The sequence below is a fragment of the Melospiza georgiana genome, chromosome 6 (genome assembly GCF_028018845.1).
Source record: "Melospiza georgiana isolate bMelGeo1 chromosome 6, bMelGeo1.pri, whole genome shotgun sequence".
In the NCBI taxonomy this organism is placed as follows: Eukaryota; Metazoa; Chordata; class Aves; order Passeriformes; family Passerellidae; genus Melospiza; species Melospiza georgiana.
Genome location: NC_080435.1, coordinates 14,919,932 through 14,933,529, shown reverse-complemented (window position 1 = coordinate 14,933,529; position 13,598 = coordinate 14,919,932). Strand labels below are relative to the sequence as shown.

Here is a 13,598-nt window from a genome sequence, read left to right as displayed (position 1 = left end):
CATTACCAGGGCAGCCCAGCCCAGTTAAAGGAGATCTGGGCTCCTGTTGCACCAAGGGCTGGGCAAACAGCAAGAGACCACCTGAGCCACTGCAGTGAGCCACCATCCAGGTTTCCCAGAGCAGGGCCAAGGCCAAGAGGCTGAGCCAAGCCCCAGAGGAGTGCAGCTGGTCCAGCATGTCGAGCCAGCACCATTAATGGTACTGTGCACTGCTATCTATATAATGTGTTAAATCAACAAAGCCATTGGGAAAGAGACAGGAAGACAAAACAATGGCTGCAGATAAGACACTCCCATCCCACACAGGAGGGTCATTACAGGACAGGAGGAGAACTGCTGGCCCCGAGGAGGCAGGCTCTATCTCTTAGGGATGCTTGTCTACTGCAAGGCCAAGAAGCAGGACAAAGGACTCCAGCCAGGATGGATAAGCTACAGACAGCTGCTGCCAAGAGGTTGTCTTCCCCCAGCAGACACTGTAGGAAAAATCTTCAAAAGGCCTTTTTATAGCATCACATTGCTTTGTCACGAGTCTCTGCTCACCAAGGTTTGGAAAGCTGCTGAATGAATTTGAATTTTGAATGTCTATTTAAAACAAATGGAGTGGTCTTTGCTTTCATTAGGTGGATTAGATGGCACTGGGCATCTGAAGACACCTTCAGACACCTGCCAGGCTGGGTATGAGAGTGCACTGCCAGTAACAGAGGCACCACCTTCCTTCACCAGGTGGCACCTGTGTGACACATTTGAGCAGTGCCCAAAGCCGTGCAGCACGGGTTGTGGATGGGCCTGTAGGTGAGTTCCCCTGCACCACTGCAGCCCTGTGTCCAGCCCTGCTGCTCAGCTGACCACACAGCTTTCAAGGAGTAAAATACAGCTTCTGCCCAATATAAACTTATTAGCTCATCTGCAGCTGGCTCCAGGCTCTGATGCAGCACCGTGTTGTGCAACACAAGCAGTTTTAGCAAACATTAATCTCCGCTTTGCGCTGCTGGGTTGTTACTCCAGCTGGGGTCAGGGGACACTAAATAGATAAGAAGGAACTCCCAAGCACCATCAGACTTCACCACTCACTTCAAGTTGCTCTTTGTCCCAGGGAGAGGCATCTAAGATCAGCTTGCCCATATCCATCCATGCTTCCCTTGCTAAGCTGGGCAAAAGACAGGAGCTGTTTGGAAAGGGCTCCCAAATGCATCATCATGTATTCAGAGAGCTTGAGGACACGTGGCTCCATCAAGGGGGAATAGTCATTAATGCTCCAAAGTGAGACCCAACAAAAGGCTGAGAGGAGCCTTTCTGCACAAAGGGCAGCTAATGCTGTATGCAGGAAGGTGGCAGCTGGAGTGCAGAAGCAGCAGAGGAGACAAATGCCACCCCCAGGAAGAGGTGCCACCAGAGCAGGGGTGCACAGCCTGAGTATCACAGTAGTCTGCCCTTCAAGACAGCTCAGCTTGGGCACAATGCTGCCAGCTCCTGGTATGGGAAGCTATGTGGCAACTGCAAGGAGGCACTTATTTCAAAAGGAAATTATTATTGTCATCAATTTTATTGGGAGAGAACTCTGCCCCTCCTAAATAGCTGGCAGCCACGATTGTTTGGGGTCTGTCAATAATTCTGAGTGTGTCAATGCTAATGGCTCCAAAGCAAGCTTGCGCTGGAAAGGAAACTGCTTCTGCAGCAGAAAAGCACAAGCATGCACAAGCACAGGAGAAGAGATCATATTTTCCAAGCTATCTGGCAAGGACTAGATAAAAGGCACTGCACAAACTCTCTAGTCAGCTGCAGCAAGCAACAGATACCTAGAGCTGGGAGAGAGGCTTCCTTGGTAATGCAGAATGAATCCCTAGCAAAAAAAAAATCTGGTTTCAAAATAAGCATGTAAGCAAAAGAACCAAAGAGCTCCAGCTGATGCAAACTGGCAGAGCTTTCTCCATGGCAGGCACAGGGATGGGCTGACATACACTGGCAAAAGCATTTGGGCCTACATGTCACTGCAATAGCAGGAGAAATCCCAATGAACTGAGCTCCAGTTAATCTCAGTCTTGCACTTCTCAGATCAATTGCTCGCAGATTGCCCCAAGTTTTCAGACCACTGGATGGAAGTCACCAATTAAGCCAACAGAAGCACACTGACTGCCATTCCCATTCATTAATAAACCCAGCTGGGTTTTGCTCATGCATCTTCCTCTTTATCCAGGTATTTCTTGGACAGTTACCAGAGGCACCAGGCTGCTGGGCACCACCACTGCCCATGTGAGACAGGCTGAACCCGAGTAGCTCCTGGGTTTGACACTCCCGTGTGTGACTGAATGTGGAGCTCTGCTGCCAGCCCCAGCAGCCCATCCCAGGAGGGACTCACTCAAAGTAGCAAATAACAGAAGATGTTTTGTCCTGCCTTGCTGCCAGTGATCCTGCAGGGGATGGGGGCTGCAGGAGTGGAGCCCCCAGAAAGGCACTGGAGACCTGCCCGTGAGAAAGACAACTCTGAGTGCCAAAACCTGGGATTAAGACACTTCAAAGGCTGCCTCACACATCTGGTGTGTGTTAGGATGGATGCACTGGCAAGGAAAACATCCATGGGCTCCAAGTGGGGCTGGTTAACCCACTCGTGACTGAGCCTCTGTGGAACATGGGGACAGGCTGCGAGACACCTGGGCCAGCCTCAGCAGAGCTGGGCTCCATTCTCACTAGTGGCCTGTGCTTCCTGGCTGGTTCTGGGAAATCAGGGAGTGATTCAGGGGCCTGAACACAGCTCTCAAGTGTGGGGTGCCTTGGGTTACCTAAGACAGCTGCCAAGGCCTGGCAGATGGCACACAGGTCCGGTAGGAAACCACCACCTCTGGGTACCAAACCTACAGTGGGCAAGTTCTACATCAGGGCATCCCTTCCCCTTCCTGAGCATCTCAACCTCAGCTATGTCGCCTTGCAGCAGAGATAACCTGTCCTCTATCCCTGAGGCAGTAGCCACAGCACACCCACCATGGTGAAACCCTGACCTTGGCTGGGCACTGTGGGTGCTCCTCCAGCACTGATCATGCTAAATCCATGTCTTGCAGGACAGATGCTTTCCCAGAGTGTGCAGCACCTCCTAGAACATGTTTTTTGACCCATACCAGGTGGCCATGATCCAGAACACAACGTGGGTAAAGAGGCCTGAGCCCCTACCACACACCCCTGTGTCTTCCTTTCATTGATGTGCATCCCCAAGGCCTCTCCCCACAAAAGGCTTTGGAACAGAACCACACCATGAAGATCCATTCCCCGCGCATTTGGCTTCCAAGGATGCCAAGGCACCCCTCAGTAATCCCAAGACAGCCTGATCAGGAGTTTATTGGACTCATAAAGAGAAGAGGAAGTGCAGCTACAGGAGGTCAGGCTGCTGTGCAGGCTGGGGGAGCAGAGCCCTCTTTCAGCTGTTCCAGGTGAGCAGGCTCCATTCCCCCAAGGCAGGTGTGCAAGGATGGACTGTGCCAGGAGGGCAGCAGGGGGAGGATGCAGTGAGAGCCCCAAATCCTTGCAGTGTTCCCTCTGAGCCCCTGAGCACCACTGCAGGTTTGCAGTCACCCACAGCCAGATTTCACTCTCAGGAGCCTGGTGGTCATACCAATGCCTCCTGGAGCCTGAGCAACAACTTTGTTTGGGTCAGGATTCCCACCCCCCTCAGAGGAAAAGCTGTTCCCAACAAAAACATGACACTGAGGAGGTTTGGAGCACCTCCTGGCCAGGTGGTGTGTCCAGATGTGAGTCAGTGTCCTGCCAGAGGCGGCAGCCAGGCTGGGTGAGTGGCTAGCTGGGAGCAAGCCCAGCTCTGAAGAGAGCACCAGGGCAGCAGGGAGTCAGCTCAGGCCCCAGGCAGACCCCCCAGTTGGGCATGTGGGTCACAGGGTGACAGATGCAAAGGGGGATGCAGGCAGAGCATCAGTCAGGGCTGGATTAGCAAGGTCAGTGAAGGTCAGAGCAGAGGGGCCCAGGATCCCCAGGGCATACCAAGGTTAAGCACTTCCCTGCTGCACAGCCAGCCCCTCCAGTTATCACAGGGTTTTCAGATTTGGGGGAAAGCCCTAAACCCTCTGAAGTAAGTTCACCTTACAAAATCCAGGGGCAAGGGATTCCCACCAGCTTCAGAGCCAGACTTCACACCAAGAGTTTTTTAAAAGCCAGCCTTTCAGCCAGCAGAGAGTATTCTGTGGTTTAAAAAGAAAAGTGCAATTCAAATGAAGGCTGCTGGGCAATCCCCTGCTTTAACACACACTCCTCCAAACCCATAGCTTTACATAGCAAAATAAGCCTGGAGGCAAGGCGAGGCAAGCCAGGCTTAATTTATTTTTTTTCCTCAAGGAGAAAAGGACAGTGAAGGCACCTGATACCTCCTATAATTAGAGACAGTTCTTTATCCCTAATGCCACTGCCAGACCACCTATATCCAATTTGGAAACCAGAAGTATAACCCAGCTTCATTAAATAATCCATCTGGTCCTCCCCTGTTAATTTCCCCGCTATTTTTCCACTTTAATGAGCTCAGCTGGGTCAAACTGTGAGCAGTTACTCCTGAGCGGGGATCAGCCATCCCTCCAATTCCACCCCCAAGGAATCTGGTGCACTGAGGGGTCCCAAAAACTCTCCAAGTATCAGTTTTCCCAAACAACCTCCTTCCAACCGTGGGTATACTTAGCAACAGCAGTCATTTCAGCAGAGACCCTTGAGACTCCTCCAGGGATGTGGAGAATTCAAGACAGCTGGGGATGGTGGTGGCAAGGAAAAGCCTGGGGCTTGCTGGCACAGCAGAGCCTCTCCCCAGGCAGTGACCATACATGGGCTGCCTGCCCTGCAGCTCACGGGGAGGGAAGCCCCAGGAGGGCAGAGACGGGGGAATTTGGGAAAAGCCAAGTCCAATCTGCCTCCCAGGTGCAGATATCCTGCAGAGCACAGCCCAAGGGACGTGCCTGGCCATGGGTGTAGGAACTGAGGGCAGGAGTTACCTGAAGCCTCTGTAGAGAGCTCTGAGTAACAGACCCTGTGCATGCTGGGCTCCCAAGCCCTTCCCATCAAGGCAGCCATCTCTCCAGAGCTCCCCACAGCTTCTCACTTGTTTGGGAAGGCTCACACCACAGCAGTTCCCCACACAGCAATTCCAGTTCATGGAAGAGAGCATAACACCAGTCTGGTTTAAGCAGAGCTACACCAGCATCAGCAGGACTTTGCCAGTATGTCTCAATTTGTATGAGGAAACAGAGTAGGCTGTGTTCAAATTAATATTTCTGGGACATTTTCTAATGCATGCTCCTATATACACTGGGCACAGTTAAATAGACAATGAACATTGTCTATAGAAACACAGCACCAATATTTTTCTCCTGACATCTCCCACTGTGCATTACACCCAGGAGCCTTGGGATTTGCTTTCCTGGCAGCTCCATCACAAGATTGGTTGCCCTGACATCCATCATGATTTAGGCTGTCCTTAGAGCCTTGTCTTGCCTCCATCCATCCATGGGTCAGCTCAAAAAGAGCTTTTTCATCAAGGAGAGGAGATCAGGGAGATAAGTGAGCCACAGGGTGAGAAAAGGTAGACCCAAACAGCAAATAAACACTTCCTTCCTCCATTTTGGGAGTAGAAATCACCAGAGTCTAGCAAGTGTTTAAACAGTACAAGGAAAAGCAGGAGAAGTTTAGAGGTGCACATGAAACTATTATACAAATTGTAAGGGAAAGTAATTCTTCACTTTTTTGAAACAAAGAGGAACTCATTTCTGCTCACTATTTTTGCCATCAATTTTCATATTTCATTAAGATTCTAAAACACAGCTAGAGAGGAAAGGATGCGCCACCCTGCTGTCAGCGTTCACACTCTTTTTAAACAAGGCTGTGAGGGTGTGCGTGCCACAGAACAGACTCCCCCAAACAGCCTTTCATTTAGCTGAAGCTCCAGCAGGAGACAGAAAAGGGAACAAGCTGGCCCAGCCCCACCAGCAGACCCCAGTGGTGGCCCTGCACACACCAGAGTAGCTGCACTCACTGCAGCAGGAGGGGAGCAGGAAGGTTTGCTTGCCTTGGGCCACGCACAGCACCTGCTCCTTGCTGCTGCAAGGTGAGCTGAGCCCGCAGCACAGGCACAGCCAGGCAGGAACAGGGCTGGGAATCACATCCATCCCGGTGCTGAGGAAACCCCAGTGCCCCCCCAGCAGCCAAGGCTTCCCCTTTGTTTCAGCAGCCACTCATGTACAGAGCCTTCCGGCACCTTTTGAAGCTTCCAGTCAAATCTTCAGCCCGGGCTAATTGCTGTCAGGTGTCAGCCGAAGCACTTACTGCAGCCACTGATGACAGCAGATGACACACCTTTCTCCTCTCATTGTCACTCAAGGGGTTTTTTTTCCCATCAACATTAGCTGTGCCAGCTCTCAGAAGCCTTGGGGAGAAATGCTAATGTGAGCTTTGAAGCTGGAGGTGAAAAATCAGGCAACCTCCTAAGCTCCCTGGATGCTCAGCCTGAATCCAGTCCAAATCTGAGCACTTCTGGGTGATGCACTTTGGCCAAGCTTATCAATCTGCAGATGTGGTCTTCTTTTAGCCCTCATGGAAAGCTCTCTGTATTCAAGTGAAGAGACCCCAAATTTTACAGTCTCTGCTGATAAAGCAATAAAGCAGAGCAGAGGCACAGGGAGATATATAATTTTACAGCAGCCAGCCTGAAACATTGCCAGGTTAATTCGGCTGGAGACGTGGGGGATGCAGCAAGAAATCAGATGTGCCCAGCACGGAGAGAAGGCAGCTGATCTCCACATTAGAGAGGTCTTAGAGATGGGGCTGATTTCAGCAGCAGAGCAGCTCCAGGTCATCAGACCTCTCTCTTGAGCTTTCCTGCTTCTGGAGCTGGGGTTCCCACTCCATCAAACCCTTCCCAAGGGCTTTGAAGTTCAAAGGGGATGAGACCCTTTAGGAAGTCTAAGTCTCATCCTAGCTGGAGAAGCTTGTCAAAAGCCTGATGGAACATCTGACCTATTCCAGCCTCATGGATCATCACTGTCCTGGCGGCACATCCTCCTTTCCCTCCATGCCCCCCCAGCTTCCCAGCATCCTGGGACTGGAAGGCAGCCGTGGTGTCCCCAAGCCTCACCTCTCGTTCTCCTCAGGGGATTCATCTCCCACTTGGGTCACTCCTTGTGCACCCTCCTGGCACCCCTCCGAGTCTGACATCTTCTCCCCTGGTTGGCACAGCACCCCACAGACAGCTCCAGCACCAGGGCGCTGCCACTGTTTCACTTTCCTGTGCTCAGCAGAAGTGAGCTGTGCCGGAAACTTCGTGGGCTGAGGCTTTGGGGGGATGGGAGAGGGCAGAAGGAAGGTGATTTTGGGGCTTTGTTCTGCTCTCTTTCAAAAACCACTGAGACTGATTTAAGATTTTACTTGTCAGCAGCTAAAAATTTGGAAGTCCTGGGCTAACCCAAAAGAAAAGTGGGCAGCATGGACATCCCCACCATGGCAGGGAAAGGAGTGACCCACTGTCCCCCCCAGCTCCCCATGCCTCTTTGGTGACAGCCACCATCTCTAAACCACAGCACCCTACCCTGTACGAGCCCCAGGGTGCTGCTGCAGGTGCTGCCAAGGCTCTCCTGACTTTGCACCTCTCAAACCCCACCAGAGCCAAAGGGTCTGCTTCTGCCCTGCAGATCACCCCCCTCCCCCTTCTCAGCTCTTCCCCACAGCTTCCTGCTGATGCCATCATGGGCTGAGGTTCTGCAACACCTCCTGGGGTGTTTCTTTGTCTCTTCGCCACTAGGGAAGGGCATGAGCACCTGCAGCTTTGGACAGGGACCAACAGCAGAGAGGTCCCCCACATCCTCAGCACAGCCCCTGCCAAAGCCTCCCCGTCCCACCAGGACTGCCACACTGAAGCAGTCCCTGCTGGTACCATGGCATGAATCAGGGTCTGGCCACCCAGGCAGGCAACACCCACGTCTCCCACCAAAGCTTTATTTACATCACTGCTGCCACGATGCAGCTCTTTGCAAAACTAGCGAGAAATGGGCACCCAGTCAGTGCCCCTGAGCCCAGCAGGGCAGTGGGGACAGCTGGGAGAGGAGGACAGCTGTGGAGACACAGGTGCTTAAGACTCGCCAGCCTCAAACATCTTCTTTCTGCCCTCCATGCCAGACTTCTCCTCAATGTTCTTCCTCCAGTCACCGACATCACGCAGATCCTTCTCCTGGGGGCGGGATGGTTGCATAGATGTGAATGGTGCCATGGTAAAAACCCACCCAGCCCCAGCCCCACACCAGTCCACCCATGGAAACCCCCATGTCAGCTAGAGGAGCCCAGTTCCACCCGTGCTACACATCTTTTTAAACTGCACCCTCCTGTTTCAGCATCATGGGTGCCAGAGAAGGAAACACTGAGCAGGAAGAAGAGCATTATGGAGAAAGAGTCATTCTCAACCCTGTCTGTCTTACAGGGAGGTGTGAGCCCTGAAGGGTGGGGGCAACTCCTGTTAGGGGAAGAAAGGGAGAGGGAAGGCTACCTTCTCAGTGTCCTCCTTCTTCACTTGCTTCAGGTTGGCCCGGAGGTCCATGCAGACCTTGTGCTTGGAGCCCAGCAGGGCGCGCAGCATGGCGTCAGCCGACATGCGCACCCTGCGCAGCGGCGGCCGCTTGAACTTGCCACGCAGGTCAAAGAGCTTCTGGCTCAGGTCTTCCAGCTGGGGGGGATGAAATGAGGCGGGGTAGAGAGAGAGGGGTATGGGTTTAATGAGATGGACCCAAGCAGTGCAGGGAGGCATGAGGAACAGGCTACAGACTCCCCAGAAGGATGGCTCCAGAGGAAACTCACCTCCTTTGTAGTCTTCTGTAGCTTCACCTCTGTGTCATACCTCTCCTCATCCACTGACTCTATCTTGGCATGAAGCTTTTTGCACAGCTCCTGGGAGGAAAGCAAAGAGGGACGTTGACTGCTAGGACCCACACATGATTCCTGTCTCCTGACCACTCTGGCTCTGAAAGCCCTCAGTCCAGAAGGCTAGAGGGGATTGAGGTGAAGAGGGGCTTGTCAGCCAGCTCCTAATCTCCATGCTACTGGCTGCACACAAATGCTGTCTCAACAAATCATTTAAAACACATCTTTCCTGCCAGCCAGACCCCTTTTGTTTGCAGAGAGACACCACGTGCCTCTCAAGCCAGCTGCATGTTCGTCTGGCTCCAGGGTAACAGGGGGTGAGGAGAGGATCAAGATGGGAAGGCCAGTCTAGATCCACCAGGCTGACTGATGGAGTCAAATATTTTCTGCTCCAACACTGAAAGGGTTAAAGAAGCCTGTACCTGCAGTTCCTGCATGGATCCTGGGAGCGACAGAGGAGGGCAATGTTCTGCCAGGTAGTTTTGCTTCTCCACTTCTTTAGCAGCTGCTTCCTTTTCTATTTCAGTGACAGCAAGCTGGAGCATAGCACTCTGGAAGGCAGCAGAGAAGCGTCAGTGCAGGGTGGAAGCAAGGAAGGAGGGTAGGGGGTCATCAGAGGAGTGGGAGTCCTGATGGAGAGGGGAGTTCCCATAAATACCACCATTTCCAAGCAAGGGATAAGGCAGAGACCCAGTGAGGAATGGGGTGGGAGGCCTCTATGCTGTACATCATGGCCTCTTCTAGGAGGGAGAGTGCTGAGAGCTGCTGGCTTGGGATGGGATGGGAGGTGGAAGGTTGGGACACACATCCCACAGCCACAGCAGGGCCACCCACGTACCTTCAGGTGCTGCCGACGGGCAGTGGCTGCCCTCCTCTTTTTCTGCAAGTGGAAGAAAAGACAAGAGAAAAGAAGGTTATCAGGCACCCATTCCCCTTTCCACTGCCCTTCCCCATGCAATGCCACACTCCACCAGGGACCTGCAGCCCTGCCAGGGAGATGGATCCATCTTGATACAGTTTGTCCCCAGACCAGCAGCACTCCAGGAAGAGGCTCCCTGCTGAACCCAGCTTTGCCAACCTCAGGTAGCTAAACCCACAAAGTCCCAGAGAAAGAGATAACAAGGGTGATGAACTTGGAAATATATGTATAAAATATGGCTTCCAACTTGTCTTCTTGGGACTTTTAGTCTTTTCTCTAATTTCCTCTTCACTCAGATGTCTTTTACTTTATGCTCTAGCTAATGATCCCATGCACTCAGGAGCTGTGGGATGTCTTTCTGAGCACTCCAGGGCACATGTCCTTCTGACCCTCTGGTGACAAGGACAGCCAGGCAGGTGAAAACATGAAGGCTGTGTAATTTCCTGGAGCTGGAAAGACCAAGAGATGCTGAAGCAGAGGTTCATCACAGATGGAGGACAGACCCAACCACAGACTGCCCTTCTGTCCTTGCCATGCTGGACCAGCAGCCACAGGACTCCAATTTACTAAAAACCCCACAACTTCTGCATTTCGGCTGTTTCCTGAGCATTTCACCCAGAAGACAGGCATGGCTGAGTTGGGCTGGCCCCGGGGAAACACATCTGATATGCTGAGGGGTGGGGAGGAGAAAGCAGCACTTGGGTGTGGGTCTGTGCTGCTTAGAGGAGGATGTGGATGAGGATGTGCAGAGTGAAATGTAACAAAACCTGACATGTCTCACATATGTAAATGGTGTCAAGGCCCTCCTGACAGGGCTGGAGGGCTCTGCAGATAAAAGGCACCCAGCTCAGAGATGCAGCACACTATTAACCATCAGATAATCAGATCCCTTGAGGACTGTTAGTCCAGGGCTTATTCTCCATCTGAAAACTGGTACCTTAGCAAAGATTGCCCTCCCAGCCTCTTCTGGGAGGTCTGGGTTTGATGGGGAGCAAAAGAACATGTTGGATATCAGCACCATTTTGTGGCATTTCTGTGTGTCCCTGACATCCTCTTTTCTCTCAGTGAGAACAAGCTGGAGCTTGCGGTGTGGTGTTGCAGACATATGGGGAGATGCCAAGCAGAAATGAAGGATGGAGCAATTTGCTAGGAGGAAAGGTGGAGTGACAAAGCCACAAACAATCCTCCCACACCTTCCCCTGCATTTCTCCAGACACCCCCAGCCCCACCTGGCTTTGCCAGAAACCAGGGAAAATTTGCTAAAAATGAAACTTCCACCCTGCTCAAACTCCCCAGGATCCAGGTCTCCTTGAACTGCCTTTGGGAAGGGATTTGTCAGCGCTCAGTGGGTAGAAAAGGGAGGGCTGGATGTGGGGAAAGAGGAGGGGATGCCAGGCCAAGGGCGGGATGGTGGAGGGACGATGGAGGAGAGGCGGCTCTGGACCACTGCCTTCCCAGCACCATCTCGTGGCCGGCTGGGGAAGCATGAATGGAGGGAAAAAAGCACCCAACTCCAAGCCAGGGGACAAAAAAAAGTCTTTCAAAAGGGATTTTTCTTCTCCTTCAGGTGTTTACCAGGAGGAGTCAGCAAGAAAATAACCATGAGCCTTTCTTCCCACACACACACTCTGCAGCTGATTTTCCTGGGGAGGAACGGTGAAGCCAGGACTGCTGCCATAAGCATTGTTAAAGGAAAACCCCAACAAAATACACTCACCTCTTCACTGTTCAGAAAAAGCAGATGGACAAGGAAAGGAAGGAAGAGAAAGGGGAAAGAGGAAAAAAAGACAGTTAGCATCCTAACTGGAAACAAGCAGAAGAATCTTAACAAGCATAAAAGTTGGTGATTGAACAAAAGTTTTTAAAATGCCAACAGTGTATTAGAGACAGAAAAATGGGAACTTACTCAGACATCTTGGTTTAGGTGGTTGTGAGCCTGAAATGAAAACCAAGAGAAAAAGTTTACAATTATTCATGCTTGCGGTCACTTTTTTTGTGAGTTTTAAACTCACTCGTTTTTTTGGGTTTTTTGTTTTTTTTTTTGTGGGTTTAAAAACAAAGCAAGACTCCTCTAGAAAATAAAAAGAGGAACAGGTCCGTTCTTATTTCCCAACTTCACAAATTTTTCATCATATAGGGAACTAGGCTGCAGTTTGTAGACGAGAGGCAAACATCTCCTCATAGCAACACAAACCACAGCATCAAGCGACTTCTGGAAAAGACCAAATGGGGTCAAGCCAGAAAAAGAGTGATTGGTGACAGTGATTCCTGCAGGTATGGTTCTTATCTAACCCCCACGAAACCATTTTATTCAATGAGGGAAGAAAAGGGAAAGAGTATTTTCAGTTTGCTGCTTTACTTTGCCATTCAACCTTACTTTCACTTCATAAACAAGAAGGGTTCCAAAGCCTGCAAAGGGTTGGAAATGACCCCAGGTGACAAGGGATGCTGCTGCCAGTGTGTGCACTCATCCTCTGGGACAGGAGAGCCTGTTGCAGCAACCTCAGCACAGCTGGAAGTTGTGGTTCAGTTGATACAAGCACAAAAACTTCCCCAGGCAATTCCTTGCATTTGCTTTAAGTGGAAGTTTTACACGTACAACACAGTGTATTAGGGAAAAGATGGAAGAGCTCCTTTGGTTTACTATAAATGATGTTGACATAAATAGAATATTACTTTTCTGTCAGAGCAATATCTACGTGCATCTCCAAAGCCTGTCCTTTGCAGAGCAGACAAGGCCCCCAAACGCAGCCTGGGCGGCTCAGTCAGGAGGGGAAGTGTTAATGGGGGCTCATGCCCGAGGCAGGAGGCACAGCTTGCAGGGCCAAGGAAACTTTATCCTGGAAAATGTGCGGGCCCATCACATTACTTCAGAGAGGAGGGGGGGGGAAAGTGCTTCTAAAAATGGCCAGGGAGCCGCAGAAGGAGCTGCAGCTGTCTCCTGGGACGGCCGCCGTGCCGCGGTGCCAGCCCCGTGACTCGGGAGGCGGCGGCGGCGCGGAGCGGGAGCCGCAGGTGGCGGGGCTGCAGCTGGGGCGGCCCGGGAGCGGGGCTGTGCTCGCTGGCATCCATCCCTGCCCCGCACACACACAGGAACGGGGGCTGTGCTCGCTGGCATCCATCCCTGCCTGCCCCGCACACACAGGAACGGGGGCTGTGCTCGCTGGCATCCCTGCCTCCCCCGAACACACACAGGAACCCGCGGTGTGCTCGCTGACACCCATCCCTGCCCCGCACACACACAGGAACGGGGGCTGTGCTCGCTGACACCCATCCCTGCCCCGCACACACAGGAACGGGGGCTGTGTTAGCTGGCATCCATCCCTGCCTGCCCCGCACACACAGGAACGGGGGCTGTGTTAGCTGGCATCCATCCCTGCCCCGCACACACACAGGAACGGGGGCTGTGCTCGCTGGCATCCATCCCTGCCCCGCACACACAGGAACGGGGGCTGTGTTAGCTGGCATCCCTGCCTGCCCCGCACACACAGGAGCGGGGCTGTGCTCGCTGGCATCCATCCCTGCCTGTCCCACACACACAGGAACGCTGACACCCATCCCTGCCTGCCCCGCACACACAGGAACGCGGGCTGTGTTTTCTGACACCCATCCCTGCCTGCCCCGCACACACAGGAACGCGGGCTGTGTTTTCTGACACCCATCCCTGCCTGCCCCGCACACACAGGAACGCGGGCTGTGTTTTCTGACACCCATCCCTGCCTGCCCCGCACACGCTCCCGCTCCGGCCACAGCGACACCAGGGAGCCCAGGGGACAGCGCCAGGCTGCAGCTCGCT

General features: G+C 52.6%; 1 protein-coding gene across 1 annotated transcript; it reads right to left on the bottom strand.

Moving 5' to 3' along the window:
* Positions 1-7,954: 7,954 nt before the first annotated feature.
* TNNI2 (troponin I2, fast skeletal type) lies at positions 7,955-12,874 on the bottom strand. Its single transcript, XM_058025783.1, has 6 exons — positions 12,782-12,874; positions 9,722-9,763; positions 9,306-9,434; positions 8,821-8,910; positions 8,513-8,689; positions 7,955-8,200 (listed from the first exon to the last, which is right to left on the bottom strand). Exons 1-6 carry the CDS (start codon positions 12,872-12,874, stop codon positions 8,102-8,104), a joined length of 630 nt encoding a protein of 209 aa, XP_057881766.1. The 3' UTR covers positions 7,955-8,101.
* Between the last annotated feature and the right edge of the window lie 724 nt (positions 12,875-13,598).

Bases quoted from the DNA above. Each gene is read 5' to 3' on its own strand.
- TNNI2 (XM_058025783.1), bottom strand. From the start codon at position 12,874: ATGGATGCCAGCGAGCACAGCCCCGCTCCCGGGCCGCCCCAGCTGCAG. The intron at 9,435-9,721 runs GTACGTGGGTGG...GCTGCCTTCCAG, and splicing joins CCCGTCGGCAGCACCTGAAG to AGTGCTATGCTCCAGCTTGC. The intron at 8,201-8,512 runs GTAGCCTTCCCT...TCCCGCCCCCAG, and splicing joins AGAAGGAGGACACTGAGAAG to GAGAAGGATCTGCGTGATGT.